At 34.6% G+C, this 19,874-nt stretch overlaps 1 protein-coding gene across 1 annotated transcript; it reads right to left on the reverse strand.

The window, feature by feature from the left end:
• Positions 1 to 15,252: 15,252 nt before the first annotated feature.
• On the reverse strand, positions 15,253 to 17,297 carry LOC149193981 (peroxidase 49-like). Its single transcript, XM_089407119.1, has 4 exons — positions 17,080 to 17,297; positions 16,792 to 16,983; positions 15,746 to 15,911; positions 15,253 to 15,671 (listed from the first exon to the last, which is right to left on the reverse strand). The coding sequence occupies exons 1-4, from the start codon at positions 17,263 to 17,265 to the stop codon at positions 15,253 to 15,255; spliced, it is 963 nt and encodes a 320-aa protein (XP_089263245.1). The 5' UTR covers positions 17,266 to 17,297.
• Positions 17,298 to 19,874: the final 2,577 nt, after the last annotated feature.

The following is a 19,874-nucleotide window of genomic DNA, read 5'->3' on the forward strand; positions in this document are numbered from 1 at the left end:
GTGATCTTTCATCTGAGTGAGTTGCCATCAAGGATAACACCTGTATCATAATGCTAACAAGGTTTTATTTCTCCCATAACATCCTTGATGCAGGGATTTTCAATATGAATGAGGTGGTCAAGGGATCATTTAGTTTATTCCAAGTCTTCTATAAACACTTTGGATTTACTTTATTGATTTAGCTCTCTTATATAAAAATCATAGAGAGTATATTGGGAGATCTTTGACGTGAATCCATGCGAAGTCTTATGCCTCAATGTAGGAGAGTTGAATAAGATTCCTTACCTTGTTGCTGGAGGACCATGGAGGAGAACATACTAGAATCATATAGGGTTTTCACATCAAAGTGTTGGATGAACTAGTTTACTAATATGTATGGCCATCATGGACTAACCCTTTATAGAGATGATGGAACTAGAGAAGGGTGTTATTTATTAAGGATCATAGAAAGAGTTTGGCCAAGACATTGTTTTTAAGAGTGGTGTTTATTAGAGATAACAAAAGGCTTTTAATTGATACATTGTTATTTCTATCAAACTTGGAATAAACCATGGTGAATGCATCTAGGTGGCATTAAGGTTCTTCCTTAAACAACCCTTGAATATTGTCCCTTTATTTGCACATCAAGGCAAAGAAAAAAACAAAAATTGGTCCAATTTATTTGTATACATCAAGTAATATACCAAAAGAGTTAAAATTAGTTATTAAGTTCTATTGAATATTACGATGGAGATCCTTTTTTATAAGGTGACACTATCATTTATTATGGTGGTTCACATAAGCATGATATACCCATTATTGAATTACTTATTTTCACACAGATTCATTAGCAATATCAAGTGGGTGAGGACATATGATATCATACTCTACATCCCTTCCTTAAAAATTAAAAAATGAAACATTGAAGTTAAAATAAATTGGAATTTCCCCTGGGTCCTTGAGTGAGCACCAGATTCTCTACAAATTGTTGAAAGTAGTATATATAGTAAATTATACATATATTTAGAGAAGATCATAAAAACATATAAATAAAAAAATTTATCTATGATATATTAAGTACATATGCATGTTCATAAGTTTCAAGTAATTTATCATATTAGGTGGTGGGCCATGATAATTCTTCAACATAGGAAAGTGTGGCTGCTCAAAATAATTTATTGTGAATTGCTGAATGTGATCAGTGTAATGTTTTTTGACACATTGAATGGTGCTATAGCTCCAAATCTCACTTTTGATATTTGTGATGCTGCACTCATGGCCTAGGGCAACCCCTCTTTCCAGACCTGGTCCAAATACTTAAAAAACAGTGTTTTACTCCCTATATGCGACATTGCTATAAGCTAAACACGTGTGTACGCGGGTCTGTGTATACCCAACCCACGTATATGTCTTAAAACACTTAAAAAATTAAATCTCCTTAAATTCGGGTGGAGATCACAGGTTTTACCTGTTGATTACCTATTAGTGCCCATGGTCCAATTGTTCCCAACGAATTCCCAACTAAAAAACTAGTTTGGGAGAAGTATAAAAAGGCTTCAATGGGAAGGCCTAAAGGAGGAGAGAAGAGAGAGAAAAATCACTCTACTGAGATTATCCCTGACCAGGTCTGAAGATCCTTGTGCTTTCGGCACTTCCCCATTACAGGAAACCCTTGTTTCCTTGAGTTATGATGTCTTTCCATTAGTTGAGATATCTTGGAGTGAGTCATGGAAGGAGTTTGTTGAAGGCTTGAGATTGGACGAATCCAGAGGACGGTTTTGCTTGGAGCCTGCGAAAGGAAGACTAAGGTGAAATCATTCCTTATTGTATTTTAGTTATATATAATAAAAGAAACACTTGTCTTGTTCCCGATATTAATCTTCTTCATGCTTATGATATCAAGGTTATGATTTACATATGAGTAGTTGTTTCAATTGTATAACTAACTACCTTTCAATATGCTATGAAGTTGATTTTCTTATGATGCTTGGTCCATGTATTGTTATGTTTTCTTGATTTGATTACATTGCAGGTTAAAGGATCAAAAGGAACTCCGAGAGGGTTTGGACCCTCGCTGGATCTACCCAAACGAAGGACCCCCAAGTGCACCTCTCTTAGCGTAGTTCATTTATATTAGTATCATGGCTGTGTGGAATGCTTGTTTTTCTTTATAGATAACCCCCACTTTGCTAGGGTATTGACCCAAGACCCTAGGGGACCTTTGTCCCTAACGGAATTGTCAAGGTACACATTCATGTAAGGGACGTTTCACACTCTGATGCAATGATCCCTAGGAAACATGGTCATAAAAAATCAATTAAATTAATTAATTGATCTTTCAAAATTATATGCATATAATGTATGTGCTTAATCAAAACTATATATGCGTACTTGTACATATCATAAATTTAGTTATCACAAGAACTACTAAATGTATTAAACTATAGTCTATTATAGTCAAATAAATCTCAAAATGTGTTGCTCTCTCCTTAAACTATGTAAAATAGCTACACCTTATATACTAGAATAGCTTACCCTCATCCACCATATAGCTACATATATGTCTAATTGTTAATAAGAATATCAATTGCACATTTTTTTGTGATACTTCCACATACAAAAGGAATGAACAAAAATAAAACCCTGATTTTAAACATATCGCTTTTTAGAACTAATGTAAACATGCATAAATTAATTAGCCTTATTATTTAGAATAAAAGATTAAAATATTATTATGTATGCTCATGGTTTAAATCTTGTTATTTATAATTTTCTTGAAGACCTAATATTTCTTTCTTTTTTTTATATATATATATATATATATATATATATAATTGTATTATATATATGTTAGGTTATTAAACTAAAAATTATAAATTTCCATATACAATTGTATTATATATATGTTAAGTTATTAAACTAAAATTTTATAATTTCTCATATATGCAATTACATTATATCTTTGTTAAATTATTAAACTAAAATTTATTTTATAATAAATTAGATTTTAAATTAACATTTTTTATCATTTAAAAAAAACAACATATATATTTAAACTTATATAAACATTTTAATATATCAAATAATTAAACTTAATTACATAATAATATTATCAATTTATTATTAAAATATTTCTATTTAAACAACTCATTTAAAACATTGTAACTTTCTTATTATTTATAATTTTTATAAAGAATAAATAACAACCATCGTAATTAAACTATAATTTTTTTAAGCTTATAAAATATTTAATTTAAATAAGAATCCATATATATATATATCAAAATTTAATTAAAAATAAGAATATTAAATTCTTTAATTAAATCATATATATATGGGAAGAAATTTATTAATTATATAAAAATATATTTAATAAATAAAATACTTTAATATTAAATTTACATATTCAATGTTCAATTCATATAAAGAATATTAGTCATTCCAATTGGATTGAATTCCTCAAATTGAATAAATGATAGGATATGTTGAATCATGTTTTTTTTTAATCTTTGCCCTTCAATGTTAAATTCAAATTAACAATAATTTTAAATGAGAAACCACCATTTTATTATAGGAATATTTGGTTACTATATAAAAAATAATATTAAATTGGTTATTTTTTAAAATTAGCACAATCATATTAGGAAATTTGTACAATACTAGATTGAATATTTTTTTTAATTAGTATAATCACATTATAAAATGATGTTGATGTACTTCAATTGGAATTATTTCCCCCATTTAAAATTAATAGATTTTGTACAATTATTTTGTAACATATATTTCAAAGCAAATCATTTACCCGATCATAAAAAAAAATATCATTAGATTTTTACCACCATGCAATCAATGTGATTTGTGGAATTCACGGTTTATATGGCATTATTACATTGGTTTTATGGCATATGATAGGAAAACCTCGAGATATGCATTTCCTACAATGCACAGTACACATTAATCAACAACAATTTAATCGTTTTGGTACACGACTCAAGAAAGGTCATGTGACCCGGGGCACTTGGCATCTCCTATGCTGTGCGATCAAAGCTTGTGGATCCAATGGTCCTTGGAAACAAGGGTTTGTTGTGGTAACCAACTCCCCTGCTCTGCGCCACGGTCGAGGTCATTTGGGTTTTCTGCTTTCCAGTTTGGTTGCTCTGCAATAGGGTATGTGTTTCTCCATGGCGATGAGGGTTTCTGCTTACCAGAACCCCGCTCATCAGCAAGCTACTACATGCATTATCCCTTGGGTAATCTATGCACTATTTTCCTCAAGATTTTGGTTATTGTTAGAAATGTTTTTCTTTTTACAAAGGCGCAAATATGAGTTCTAAGTAGATTCTTGAATCGTGCAGGTGGTTCCTGCTAATGCCAACTCCTTACCCTCGGATGGAGATGATTCTGGAAACAAATGTCCTCACCCAGGTAAAGATTATGTTTACTATCAGAGTTTCGGGTTCTGTCTCTTTTGCTAGAGAGAAAAGGGTTGTGAATCTAACCCCAGGTTCTCGCCTGGGATCCGGATGGGTGACCTAATATTTATTTTAATGTTAAGCTTTGAACACCTACTATGCTTATAATTCATTGACTCATGTTATAAATATTGTCGTAATAATCTTAAATGTTAGTATGAACAAAATTTTTCCATCGTTCCCTACGGGAACAATTCGTTACTTGGTTGTTCAGATAGCCTAGCTGAGGGTTTTGTTCTTTCTTTTAAATTCTAAAGATTTCCTGCAAATACAAACTTGTTGTGTAATTTCCTTCAAGAAATGGTTTTTGCATCAATGACAAGGGTTTTGAATTTAACAATTTATGGTGTTGGTTTGGTTAATAATTAATATCATTTCTTTATTTCGAATACCCTGCTTAGAATGTTATATGCTATATGTTTGATTATCTCAAAATGGGCCTTCTGCCTGCAAGGTATGTGTATTATTTTTTTTATTAGGTTCTAAATTTTTTAAATGTTGCAACCAACTTTGCACTATTGTTTGTATATGCATATCCAGTCCATTTATTTACAGTTATGTCTGTGCTATAATTACAGAGAATGACTAGGTTCGCTCTTGACTCTAGGGTTCAAGGCTCACCGATTTTCGACTTTGTTTTCAATTATGCAATTTATTGGTTCTTGTGCGACTATTCAAGATATTTCTGAGTTTTTGTTTCATGCTTTGCACTCATTATTTGAGTTTTATTGCGTCTGGATTGTAACCGATGCACACACCATGTAGTAGTTAACCTTTGTTCAAGTACATAGTTTTATCAATTTTAATCTAAGACACAAAACAAATAACTATCTGTTGCCCAACAAAAAATGTATTAACAGTGATATTTTTAATACTCATTTCATCTGTTTATAATAATCTAACAACACTAGAATTACCAATTTTTATTAATCATTGAGACATAAAAAGTTTAGGTACTTATCTGTTCACTGTCTTGTAGCCAATAGTTCCTCTTCGAGAAGATCTCACCACCCAGCCGTGAGTCTGGAAATTACGTCCAGACTCTCCCCCGAGCTCTTCCTCCTCCCAACAGTAGTTATGAGGTCTGTCTCAGTCTAGGTATCTTGAAGCATCAGGACTGACTGTCCAACATCAAGTCACATACCCTTATGACTGTATTCCAAATTTCCCACTGGTTTATTCCACCCAACTCAAGGAATTTTTGATGGTAGCACTCTGCCCTTTTTGACCAATCTGATCTTTTCCTCTCCTCAATTCTCTAGCCCCTAGGCCTTCCTCGAATTCTCCTTTTGAGGAGACAGGTGAGTAACCACCTTAACTATCTGAGGAGGTTAACAACTATTTCTTTTAGTTCTTGCAAAAATGTTTTAACTCTTATTATGCATTATTGGTAAAAATGTTTTGGCCACCTAGTCATAATTCTTTAATGTTCTTATTGAGAATATGATGACAAAATCATAATATTAAATAAAAGTAATAAGTAAAACAATAACACAAGTTAAATGTACATATAACGCGGGGTGTTACATCTTTCCCCCCTTATGAGGAACGTCATCCTTGGTGTTCTCTTTGATTTACGAAAATAGTGCAGGATAAGCTTTCTGCATAAAATCCTCTTCTTCCCAGGTGGCTTCTTCCAGGCCAAAGTGCTTCGACTACACTCTAACCTGGATGATGGTTTGTTTCCGCAATGTTGTTCCTCTCCATTCAAGAATACGAGGAGGTTCTACCATAAATTCTCCTTATGGTTCGACTTGTACATTTTCACAGTTAATTATATGTTTTGTCTTTAAGGTTTCTGCGATCTTCAAAATTGTGTAGATCATCTTTTGGATTCATCGCATTAGTTTTCTTTTGATTGACGTTTCGAACCAGCAATGATGGTTCATCTTCAGGATGTGAAAGAATAATGAAAACTGATCTTTTTTCTTTTAATAAATAGATATGAGATGTTTTGCCGACAGATAATTAAATCATAAATTATTATATTATTATTCTAATTATCTTTTGTTATTTTATTATTTCAATTGTTGTAATTATGTTTTATTGCTTTAATTATATGTTGAGGGTTGTACACATATTTTTTTAACAAGGAGACATGGAAAACATTGTGAACTTGGATATGGCTTGGTAATGTGAGCTTGTACGCTACAGGTCCAATCTGTTCCAATACTTGAAAAGCACTACATTATCGAGGTGTTAACTTAGCACAACCCTTCCACTGCAAGGTACTTTTCCTTGGCTTGACTCACAAATACATGTGATCCCCCACCTGGAATTCTCTATAAGTTCTTCTTTTATATGCATACACTTTCTGTTTGTCCTGGGCGGCTTTTAAGTTCTGACGAATTTTTTTAACTGTCTGTTCCATCTTGGCTAGCATATAAGGACCCAATGTTAGTTTATTAAGAGGAATGTTCCAATTTATGGGTACCCTGCATCTTATTCCATACAACGCTTTGAAGGAACTCATTCCCAATGACTCGTGGTGTCCATTATTATAAGAAAACTCCACTAAGTGGAGGTAGTCTTCCCACTTATGTGGCTGCTACATCACAAACATTCTTAACATATCTTATAAAACTTGATTCACTCGTTCAATCTAACCATCCGTCTGGGGGTGGTAAGCAGTACTGAATTGGATCTGTGTGCCCAATCTAGAGAAAAGGGTCTTCCAAAATGTGGATGTAAATTTTACATCCCTGTCGAAGATTACCACCTTGGGTATTCCATGCAATCTAAAAATTTCTCTCATAAAAATATCTGCAATTTCAACAGTTTTGTAAGTGGATTTTACTGGTATAAAATGAGTGGTTTTTCTTAGCTTATCAACCACCACCATAATTGAGTCGTGTTTCTTTTTGGTTCGGGGCAAACCTGTGATGAAATCCAAGGTAATTACCTCCCATTTCCACTCAGGAATGGGCAGTGGTTGCAGTAGTCTGGTGGGATGTTGATGTTTCGCCTTCACTAACTAACATTCCAAAAATTTAGCCAAATATTCAATAATATCTTTTCTTAAAACTAACCAGAAATAACCTTTCTTGATAGCTGAAAGTAGTTTTCTGATATCCTGGGTGGGCAGCATCTGGTTTCTTGTGAAATTTGTCTAATACCAATTATTTAAATTTTTTTTGATTAGGGATATAAATTCGATTTTTGAAAGTTAACAATTTATCCATATTTATACCATATTCAGATTTCTCCCCCTTATTTTGGGAATTAATCGCTTGTTGCCAAAGAAAGGCATATTTCGGGTCTTTAAGAGATGCTTCTTTAATCATACCAAGGAGGTTTGACTTCACTTGGTTGAATTGTATTTCATAAATGCAATGCAACTTTCTTCTTAATGCATCATCAACTCAATTTTTTTTCCCCTTAAGGTGCCTTATTTCAAAGTCGAATTCACTTAAGAAGGTTGTCCACATGGCTTGACAGGCGTTTAAACTGGATTGGTTAAAGAAATTTGTAAGGCTACAATGATTTATTAATAACAGTAATTTCTTCCCCAGTAAGTAGTGTCACCACATTTTTAATGCATGCACTATTGCTGTTAATTCAAGCTCATAAGCAGAGTATCACTGCCCATATTCCTTCAAATTGCAGGATTCATAAGCTATAGCCTTCCCCTCTTGCGTTAATGCTCCGCCAACACCTTCCTTACTTGCATTTGTGCAAACAACAAAATATTTATTTGGGTCTGCCACCTTTAATATGGGTGTCGTAGTAAGTAGATGTTTTAATTGCTCAAAGATTGCTGGAATTGAGCTATCCATTGGAAATTTCGTCCCTTCTTTTGTAACAAAGTCATGGGGAAAGAAATTTTTGAAAATTATTCAATGAATTGACGGTAGTACGCAACTAGGCCCAAGAATTACTTAATATTAGCAGCATTCTTTGGGGTGTCCCACTCCATAATGGTCTTAATCTTCTCTAGGTCTACGCTATACCTTTTGCTGATATGACATGACCAAGATACTGTATCTGACTTTTGTAAAAGTCACACCTGTTATACTTAACGTACATTTGATTGTCTTGCAAGGTTTGCAATACAATTCTCAAATCCTTTTCATGTTTCACCTGATTCTTAGAGTAAATCAATATATCATCAATGAAAATCAGCACAAACTTATCTAAGTATGGCTAAAAAATACCATTCATCAGACTCATAAAAGTTTTCGGGACATTCTTAAGACCGAAAGATAACACCACGAACTCGTAATGACCATAATGAGTTTGAAAAGTAGCTTTACAAATATCTTCTTCCTTAATTCTTATTTGATGATAGTCATATCTTATATCGATCTTGGAGGACACACTTTCCCCCTGAACTTGGTCAAATAAATCGTCAATTCCAGGTAAAGGGTATTTATTTTTGATAGTCATTTTATTCAATTGACGATAATCAATACATAATCTTAGAGTTTCATACTTCTTCTGTATGAACAATATGGGGGCTCCCCAGGGGGACACACAAGGGCGGATATATCCTTTATCAAGTAGTTCCTGTAGCTACATTTTGAGTTTTGTTAATTTGGGTATACTCATACAGTAAGGAGTTCTAGAAACATGAGATGCACCTAGAACCAGTTCAATCGTAAAATTGATATCACCCTTAGGTGGTAACCTGGGTATGGATTTAGGAAAAACATCAAAAAAGTCTTGAATGATAGGAATATCTTCCACGAAAGTCATTTTTCTCTTGGAATTTGTGTATCCTACCTGTACAACATAAATTTGACAGCCTTTTAATGTATTTTCCCAGTTGGTTAGTAGTAATAGGACATAACTTATTAATTCCTTGAATTTCCTTCCTTTGTCCTAATTCAATAAGGTAACTAACAGATTTCCCCTTACAATCTACTAAGGACCAATGTCCTTCCAACCAATTGATCCCTGTTAGCACATCGTATGATCCCAAAGGGAGTATACTTAAATTAACATAAATATGTTGTCCCGAAATATCCACAGAACAATGTTCTATTTTTGCAACTACCCTTCACTTCGCCCCTCTGGCAAATTAGGTTAACCAAGGTTTTTGAAATTTACTGCTTTGCAGTTGATATCCCTCTACAATCTTAGGACTAACATAGCTTAAGCTAGCACTTGGATCAAACAAAATAGAGACTGGTGGGTCTTAACCCAGGTTCAGAGTTAATTGCGCCAAACAAAACCCTACACTACTTGCCCTTTCAGCATCAACCCACGCAGCAGGGACTGAAATCTCACCCGAAGCAGTATGGGGGGATGCTGGAACCAAGTTTCTGCATCAAGAGATCAATGTGATGTCTTTTTATGCCCTAGATCTGCCTCTGTGCAGATCTACAAGCCCTTAGGTCTTATCACTATAACTTCCTTTGAGCAGCCCCTAGACCTCTGCGAAGTTCTATGATCGGCTTTTGTAGACCCTGAACAAGTGAACTATCTACTTGCATGCACCATAAACTATCCTCAGATAAGAATCTATCTAGATTTTCCTAAGTGCTTGATAAACATAACATAATGTAGTATGATCTTTGCATAATGACGTAACATTAATTATGTTTAGTTAGTAAGGAATATCTAGTAAAGTCGCAGACTAATACATCAATAATTCATAAAAGCACTATGTCATCACAACATATATAGCAAACATAAATAACAGAAGTAAAGATATAATACACAAGAATTTCCACAATAGTCTTCTTTATTGATCTTCTGTATAAGGTTACAAACTCAAAACTTCCCTGCACACACAGTTGCAGGGGTCTGCGCACTCAGCTGCGGACACTACCCTAAGCCTCTACGCACTTAGCAGCAGAGCCTTTCCCTCTTCCAAGACTTACCTCTCTAGACTCTTTCCATCATGCCCATAGACAAAGACATCTATATCCTTCTATCTGCCTTAGACTCTCTAAGACATACCTATTTATATAATCCCATGGTCCGCGGACCATGGGTAGATCTCCAAAACCGACTCAAGTTTACATATATGAGGGTAAAAACCCTTTTTGACTCTTAACTAACTACACGCTTCGAATCCACATTTTGTGGAGACTTTACATCTTTTTACAAAATTTACATCAAAACTTGGGTTTTTAACCCCAAAACTAACCCGGGGGACCCCATACTAACAATTGATTAGCGATCATACCTTCGGACTCAATCATGGTGGGTTGGTATTCTACTTGATGGTCGTCAAGTGTATCATTAATTATGGGAATGCTCCTCACCACCTCCCCAACTATGAAAGCTTCTTGAATGTTCGAAAATTGCTCCATTATTGGTCTATGCAGATACTTTTTGTAATAATGGGGTTCTCCACACCCTGAGCACTGCAGAGGTTGTTTTTTCTACTGGTCATTAGTAGGCTTATTAACTCCCTTAGTCTGCCTATTTTCAGTAGATGCTCGAACCTTTGGTTGATTCCTTGTTGGAAATTTACTAAAGGGTCTTTGTTGTACATTCCTTCCACTGGAAATTTTTGTCTGTCTATTTGGGGGAAAATTTCTTCCCCTCTGGTTCAAACCTCCTTTCGAACCCTCAATTTTCTGTTTCATTTGCTGGTAATAGATGTTGGCTTCTAGCACAGTGTCATCCATCATCTTTGGATAATCAAATTCCAACTTCTCCTTCATGAAGTTAGGTAGATTACTAATAAAACGTTGAATCTTGGCCTTTTCTTCCTGCATATATGACACATACCGTAATAAAGAGGTAAATCGTTTCACATATTCACCCATAGTTAAGGCTCCCATCCTTAAATCATTGAACTCCTTCACTTTTTCGTCATAATAATGTTCCGTCAAATATTTGTCTTTGAAATTCTTTTGAAATTCTTTCCATGTGACCTGCTCTTTGTCAATTTTCCTTACAATTTTTATTTCTTCCCACCAAAGGGTGGCCTTACTTCTTAGTTGATAAAATTCAAACCATGCCTTGAGTTTATCATTGTAGTCATAGATATGGAAATATTTATTCATATCTATTAACCATGCTTCCGTCGCTTCCTCTGATTCACCTTCAAAGATTGAGGGTTTTATCTTTTTGAATTCCCCTTGTAATTCAACTTTCTGTCTTTTTTATTTTCGTTGATCAGAAACATTATCAAAACGTCCTTCTTCATCCTCATGTCTTTCCTCTGATTCAGAATTATCTACCCCTTGATGGATAGTCACATTTTTCTCTCCGTTACCAGTACTGGGGTCTGGCCCTTGTTGATTTTTCCAATCAGACAGGCTTTTTAGAATTCTGTATTGCTCCTGTTGTAACCTCTCATTATCCGTCCTCAAATTATTCATCTCCGCACGTAACTGTTGAACAATTTCAAGTAGGGCCGCATTGGCCTGTCGAGATTCCTCTCTTAACTGTATCCACATATCAGGGTTGGCCCCTACATAAGCCGCTCCTGGCTGGTTCAGTGGTCTGGAACCCCTCTGCATTCTGTTCTTTTGGCTCTCTACCCTCTTTGTCTTTATCTCTGTGTTCAACCATTCACATCCACTTAGTTTGTTTTATATTGTATTTATATATATATCCCAGAAGTCTCAGTGTTGTAAACCTGAGCTCTGATATGACTTGTAATAGACATTTCAAAGCAAATCATTTACCAGACCATAAGAAAATAATATCATTAGATTTTTGCCAGCATGCAATCAATGCCATCTATGGAATTTACAGTTGATATGACATTATTACATTGGTTTTTACATTGGTTTTATGGCATATGATAGGCAAACCTCAAGATATCCATTCGCTGCAATGCACATTACACATTAATCAACAAAAATTTAATCGTTTTGGTACACGACTCCAAAAAGGTCATGTGACCCGGGACACTTGGCATCTCCTGTGCTATGCAATCAAAGCTTGTGGTTCCAGTGGTCCTGAGCAACAAGGGTGTCTTGTGGTAACCAAATCCCTTGCTTTGTGCTGCGGTCGAGGTCATTTGGGTTTTCTGCTTTCCAGTTTGGTTGCTCTGCAACATGGTATGTGTTTCTCCATGGTGATGAGGGTTTCTGCTTACCCAGACCCCACTCATCAGCAAGCTACTATATGTGCTATCCCTCGGGTAATCTATGCATTTTTTTCCTCGAGATTTTAGTTATTGTTAACAATGTTTTTCTTTCCCTAGAGGCACAAGTATGAGTTCTAAGTAGAATCTTGAACCATGCAGGTGGTTCCTGCTAATGCCGACTCCTTACCCTCAGAAGGAAATGATTATGGAAACAAATGTCCTCACCCAAGTAAAGATTGTGTTTACTATCAGATTTTTGGGTTCTATCTCTTTCGCTAAAGAGAAAAGGGTTTTGAATCTAACCCAAGGTTCTTGGTTAACCGTGTAGGTGAGTATCGCAGCTCCAGAACTACTTCACAGGTGAGTTATTTGCTCTGGTTTTCTTTTACCATTCAGTAATAATGCTCGGTGAGGTTCCTCCTAACCCGGTTTTGATTCTGGTTGCAGGTACACATTCTCCTCGAACCTTCCTTCTTAGCGATTCGGCCTCTGGAGCAGTGTTCTCATATCTCTTTTCTCTCTGCTGCCATTCAGGTTGGTTTAACACTAAACCCTCAAGGGATTTTATCATTCAACAAGTCCTTTGGTTGCCTAACTGCTTAGCATGTGGATGTCTGGTTGTAGCATTGCCCTGGTTTCCTGGGTTGTAGTGTTTTAGTGGCCTTCTCACCTGGGACCCGGATGGGTGACCCAATCTCTGTTTTAATGTTAAGCTTTGAACACCTACTGTGCTTATAATTTATTGACTCCTCTTGTTATAAATATTGTCGTAATACTCTTAAATGTTAGTATGAACAAAAGTTTTCCATCGTTCCCTATGGGAACAAGTCATTACTTGGTTGTTCAGATAGCCTAGTTGAGGGTTTTTTTTGTTTTTTCAAATTCTAAAGATTTCCTGCAAATACAAACTTGATGTGTAATTTTCTTCAAGAAATGGTCTTTGTGTCAATGGAAAGGGTTTTGAATATAACAGTTTATGGTGTTGGTTTGGTTAATAATTAATATCATTTCTTTATTTCGAATACCCTGCTTGAAATGCTATATGCTATATGTTCGATTATCTCAAAATGGGCCTTCTCCCTGCAAGGTCTGTGTATTGTTTTTTTAATTAGGTTCTAAATGCTTTAAATGTTGCAACCGGCTTTCCGCCATTGTTTATATATGCATATCCAGTCCATTGATTTACAGTTATGTCTGTGCTATAATTATGGAGAATAACTAGGTTCACTCTTGACTCTAAGGTTCAAGGCTCATTGATTTTCGACTTTATTTTCAATTATGCAGTTTCTTGGTTCTTGTGCGACTATTCAAGATCTTTCTGAGTTTTTGATTCACGCTTTCCACTCATTATTTGAGTTTTATCTCGTCTAGATTGTAACCGATGGACACACCATGTATTAGTTAACCTTCGTTCAAGTACATAGTTTTATCAATTTTAATCTAAGACACAAAAGAAATAATTATCTGTTTCCTAGCACAAATTGTATTAACAATGATCTTTCTAGTACTAATTTCATTTGTTTACAGTACTTTAAAAACACTAGAATTACCAATTTTTATTAATCATTGAGACATAAAAAGTTTAGGTACTTATTTGTTCATTGTCTTGTAGCCAGTAGTTCCTCTTTGGGAAGATCTCACCACCCATCCGTGAGTCTAGAAATTACGTCCAAACTCACCCTCGAGCTCTTCCTCCTGCCAACAATAGTTATGAGGTTTGTCTTAGTCTGGGTATCTTGAAGCAATAGGACTGGTTGTCCAACATCAAGTCACATACCCTTATGACTGAATTCCAAATTTCCCACTGGTTTATTCCACCCAGCTCAAGGAATTTTTGTTGCAACACTCTACCCTTTTTGACCAATCTGATATTTTCCTCTCCTCAATTCTCCAACCCCCTAGGCGTTTTGAGGAGATAGGTGAGTAACCACCTTAACTGTCTCATGAGGTTAAAAGTTGTTTATTTTAGTTCTTGCAAAAATGTTTTAACTCTTATTATGCATTACTTGTAAAAATGTTGTGGCCACCCGGCCATAATTCTTTAATGTTCTTATGGAGCATATGATGACAAAATCATAACAGTAAATAAAAGTAATAAGTAAAACAATAAAACAAGTTAAATGTCCATATAACCTGGGCTATTACATATTTATTTTATAAAATCACGTATTTACATAGTATCATTTGTTATTTGATAATTTACATGGTAATTTCATAATCATATTAGATAAATGTGAAAAGATAAATATATATTCACATACTGACATTTCTTATTTGATAATTTGTGTAATAATTTCAAAATTCTATCATATAAATATTAAAAAATAAACATATATTCACATAATACCATCTCTTTTTAATAATTTATATGATAATTTCATAACTATATTAAATATGTGTGGAAAAATAAACCTATAAATATATAAATTTGAAAATACAAATTAATTAATATTTGAATTTATTCATTAATATATAAAAAAATTACTAAAATATGTTAACATGTTTCATCATCACAGCTTAAAAGAATAATTAAATAAAAATAAGAATCCTTCCACGTTCACTGAAAGCAAAAGCAAAGTCTAGATATAATAAGAAATACATTTTAACGTTAAAAATAAAATACGTTTGAAAACTTTATTAAAGGAAAGAGAGTACATGCCATCCATTAGACGTAATTATCAGAGATAAGGAAGCAGGTGGTGCTATCTAAATACCCTAACTAATGCAGGCCTACTCTGACTCTCTTTTATATTTTATTGCTCGTCACATGTAATTGTCGACAAATACCAGATGGGTTGTGTTTCGTTAATTCATACGGCGGCAATTCTCTCGGATCTCTCCCCTGGATCCAGTGAGTGGCTTAATATTTCCCATTCTCACCATAGACTCTGCGAAGCGTTGGAAAAATTTCTCCTCATCCTCCGCAAATTCAGTAACTAAAGCCGTGGTGGTGGAGGATATTTGATCATCTTGGCCGTTTTGGTTGCCATAGAGGTCTTGGTCGGAGATCAAAAGTCCCCTAGAGCTCTCCAAGTTGGTGAAATAGTGGTTGTCAAATTTGGTGGGACTGACAACGTCCAAGGGGGACAATATGTTATCTCCCCCGGATCTGGGGCATCTCGATCTCAATTCAGCAGAATAACTTTCCTCAAAATTAGCATTAGTCGTCATGTAAAGTCTCTGCCTGAAGCTTATACACCGAGACTGGCCTATGGTGTGGCTGCCTGTATTGCAATATTTTAGAATCAACAATTAAGAGCAACTGGCATTATGAATTGATAATAGTAGTAAATAGTACCTGAAAGTGCAACCAAGTCTAGGACGTCGAGGCCATGACGTTTGAACTTTGTGAGGAGAGTTTGGAGAGTGGAGTTGGGGGCGGGGATATCGTGGTTCGCCCCGCTGAAGCTCGCGCTTCTTGAGTCCCTTCTTCCCACCATCGCATCCCATTTCAGTCCTCCGCTCTGCCATTGTCAACAATATAATCATTTTACAATTCAGAATGTAATCATTTTACAATTCAGAATGAGGGTGATGCAGGATTCTATCTAATATCAATAACATTACTTTGAGTGGGTAAGTTAGATACCAAATTAGTATATTAGTATATGAGACTTCTTGTTTATTGGACAAATTAGTATATTAGTATATGAGACTTCTTGTTTATTGGACAAGAAATCATACATCAAATCAGTATATGGGACTTTTTTGTTTGTGAGACAAAGGTTAATCACAATAAATAAAGGTATATATATATAGATAACACCACTTTTATTTGGTAAGCCATATAACAATTTGGTGTATGAGACCTTCTTGTTTGTGGGACAAGAGATTTATTTCTTGGCAGCTATTTGACTACTAAATCTATTGCTAAATCTACCAAGGCATACATACTTTACCTCCTGGTTTTGAACAAGTGACCTCTTTGAAGGAAAAAAAATGCTCTTAACTATTAGACCCCCTCAAACTGTATATAGTTAAATACCTCTATATATATATTAAATAAATTTATTATTTTATATTTTGAAGTAAGTTTAAATAAAATTTTCAAATTTATCTCAAATCTAATTAAATTCAATAAACTTACAATTTTAAAACTTATAATCTACTCAATCTATTTAAAAAAATTAAATATGAAAAGTTAGGCGTGTATATATATATATTAAAATGTAGGGATTAAATTTCTTAAAATGTAATTTCTTTTTTATTTTTTTACTCAAAATAAAAATTACACTAATCCCTCTCTGGGCGAGATAGATCCGTAATAAAAGCGAAGCTATACTGGTATATGTATATAGAAATTTTGTTTGGAAGAGTGATGTAGAGCATCAATATAATAATTACCAGGACCACAGAATCTCTAGCTGCAATGGCAAGGATGTCAGCACAAGACACAACCCCTGGACATGCACTCTCTAGTTCGCTTTTGATTTCGTCTACCACATCAAATCCTCTAATAGAATTGTTATTGGGTACTGCTGTCTTCTCTCCTTTGAAGCTCGGGGTATCGTCCAGCAGCACCGACCCGTCGCAGCCCTGCAGTCATCAGTACATACACCATGATTAATATTTGTTCATTCTCATTCTGAGAAAGTAGAGCCCATATTCATAGTATATGTACAGATATAATACCTGAACGAAACAGTCATGGAAATGGAGACGGAGTAAAGAAGCTGCCATCCGAGTTTCTCTTTCAACGGCCTTCTCTACCACGGACTTGACGATGGAAAAAGCATTCGGGCAGGAAAGAGCATAGAAATCTGACCTTAAACCAACATTACTAAATGCATTCATGCTACAGGCAGCACTGCCTACCATTACCAATAGAATAAGCAGCTGGGCTAATGCAGTTACATTCCTAATGCTTATGGGACTGTTGCTCCTTATATACTCCATTGTATTTTCAAATAAAACAACACCAGGAAGCAGAAAATGAGCACTGATTAGATATATTGAACAAGAGTGTCGTGTCTGTATCACAAGTAAACTGGGCAATGACTATAACCCGACCTTAGCCTTGCTTCTCTCATCATCGCCATCCTCTTATATATACACACAGACCATCCATTTTCTTTCCAAACTTCTTTTAGTTGTAACACCGGGCACTCAGAGTAAAACAGCTCAGCATATCATTATTTTAGCTGTGATTCCCTAAAAAGCCAGCAGCTCCGCTAGTTTTGTTTTCACTGGATTTAACAATATATTCCTACACCTAACAGCAGCATATTAGTTGCAACTGCTCCATCTCTCATTTCCAGTTTCGCTCAATTCTGGGCAGGCCATGTGCAATCATCTTTTTTGAAACTATTCAATCTTATCCTATGCATTATTTTTCTTTTGTATATCTTCTTTCTCGAATCAATTATCTACGAATAATAAATGGTTTTCTCTGTGAGGGTATTATATACTTGTCTATTAGGGTTTATGCCCAATAGGTTGAATGGGCACAGACATTCCGGGCAAATTTGGACATTTATTCGCCGAGAAACTCTTATGCCGAGCAAAACTCTGAAAGTTTTTGTCACTGCACATAAGTCGCTTTACATTTAAATGATTGGAAATTCTTTTCCTTGGTACATCTTTTTAATGAAGAAGCAGGAAATGTGATTTTTCCATTGAAGTTCGATCTCGTTTACTTGACTTTCAGTTATAAAAAATATATTTAGGTTTATATGCGTTCCTTCTAGTTAAAGTTAGTTACATTAATGGTGTAAAATGAAAGGTGTTAGCACATTATTGTCTTTTAATTTTTATAATTTTGTTTTTAACATTTTTAAATCTATATTAATTAAATTATTAAATTACAATTTATTAATAATTTTGTTTTTAACATTTTAAAATCTATATTTAAGTTATTAAATTACAATTTATTAATAATCGCATATCAAAATTAACTAAAAACGGAAGAGAAAGAAACTTTTGATGCTCACACACAGACTTCATAATAAAAATTATTGAAATTTTGAATCAAACTGTGTGTATCTGCTTTGGATCAAACTATTTGTAAGTCTTTGAATTAAACTTTAAAAATTAGGTATTATATAATGTTCGCCTTTATGGTAAAGAGCCAGTCCTTTCCTCAATGAATTAGCATTTCCTGAAATCTAAATTTCTCCTCTCATTGACAAGGTGATAACCGATTCTTCCCCTTCATCATAGCCCCGGAACGGAGTAATTCGTTTATTCTGATTAACTGGTCTCTTTGTGATGGCCACGTTGAATCTTCCTAGCCTTATTGTAGGTTCAGGTTTTGGTCTTAATGGAGGTTTTATAATAATGTAAAGTAAATAAGTCTTTCAATTAAACTTTAAAAATAGGTATTATAATGTTACCGTTTATATTGAAGGGCCTGTCATTTCCTCAATGAATCATCATTTCCTGAAATCTAAATCTCTCCTCTCACTAAGGAGGCTGTAACAGATCCTTCCCCTTCCTCAAAACCCCGGAACGGAGTCATTCGTTTATTCTCAGTAACTGGTTGCCTTGTGATGGCCACGTTGAATCTTCATAGCCTCATAATTGTAGGTTTTAAAATAATATTAATATTTATATTAAAACAATATTATTAATATTAAATGTTACTAATAATATTTTAACATCGTTAATATAATATTAATAAGGTTTATAATAATAATAAAGTTGATAATTTTATTAATATTAATAATATCACATAAATGTATGTTGTGTTGGACATGACAAGTGTTTACGTTATAAAACTTTGGCCTAAAAACCATGGAAACAAGTCAATTTGAAAACAAGATGCACATTAAGTAGATGCCATATAAATTGAAAACATAGCTGCAAGATGCAACATATCATGAAAACATGAAGAGAGTAATTGGATGGAGGAGGATGCCCAGACTAGCCTAGTGGTGGTTGATTCATGTTGTGAAGGATTACTACCTCCATGCGTTGCAGACCTTAATCCATGATTTGATAAAGTAGGTGCAATTCCTTCAAGTGGATAAGTGGCTCATCTCTACTTTCATTGTGTTTAAATAAGACCTTGCCCAACATATTTTTCATCTTCCAATATAGGTAAATAATGTGTAGATACTGGTTTTGGCATGCTCTTTGGGTGCCTAAATCTAGAACCCAATTTGACATCTCTACCATGACCTCTGAATTTGATACATCATCTCTTTCATTGACCACCTCCTGCTCAATGTTAGCAATTTCATATTCAATGACTAATGGCATGTGTTGGTCATATCTTTGCCTAAACCATGGGCCTCGGCTTGAGCTTGGGTGTTGTTGTGGGCACCATGATCTCCAGCCCCCCTCCTCGTGTGAGCCCTTTGGCATGGAATATTGACAACTCAGGGGAGAGCATCAACCTGAATGAGAATTATGGGGATAACAACGAGAAAGCAAGCAGAGAGGTAAGAATGTCCAAGTCAAGGGGAAGGTGGGTGAACATGGAAAGT

Source organism: Pinus tabuliformis, chromosome 2_2 (assembly GCF_031772625.1).
Source record: "Pinus tabuliformis cultivar Carrire ecotype Pingquan chromosome 2_2, CPIR1, whole genome shotgun sequence".
Classification (NCBI taxonomy): Eukaryota; Viridiplantae; Streptophyta; class Pinopsida; order Pinales; family Pinaceae; genus Pinus; species Pinus tabuliformis.

Excerpts from the sequence above, each read along its gene's own strand:
- LOC149193981 (XM_089407119.1), bottom strand. The coding sequence starts at position 17,265 with ATGGTAGGCAGTGCTGCCTGTAGCATGAATGCATTTAGTAATGTTGGT. Across the intron at positions 15,912-16,791 it reads CTAGAGATTCTGTGGTCCTG|AGCGGAGGACTGAAATGGGA; the intron begins GTAATTATTATA and ends TGACAATGGCAG. Across the intron at positions 15,672-15,745 it reads AGACTTGGTTGCACTTTCAG|GCAGCCACACCATAGGCCAG; the intron begins GTACTATTTACT and ends ATTGCAATACAG.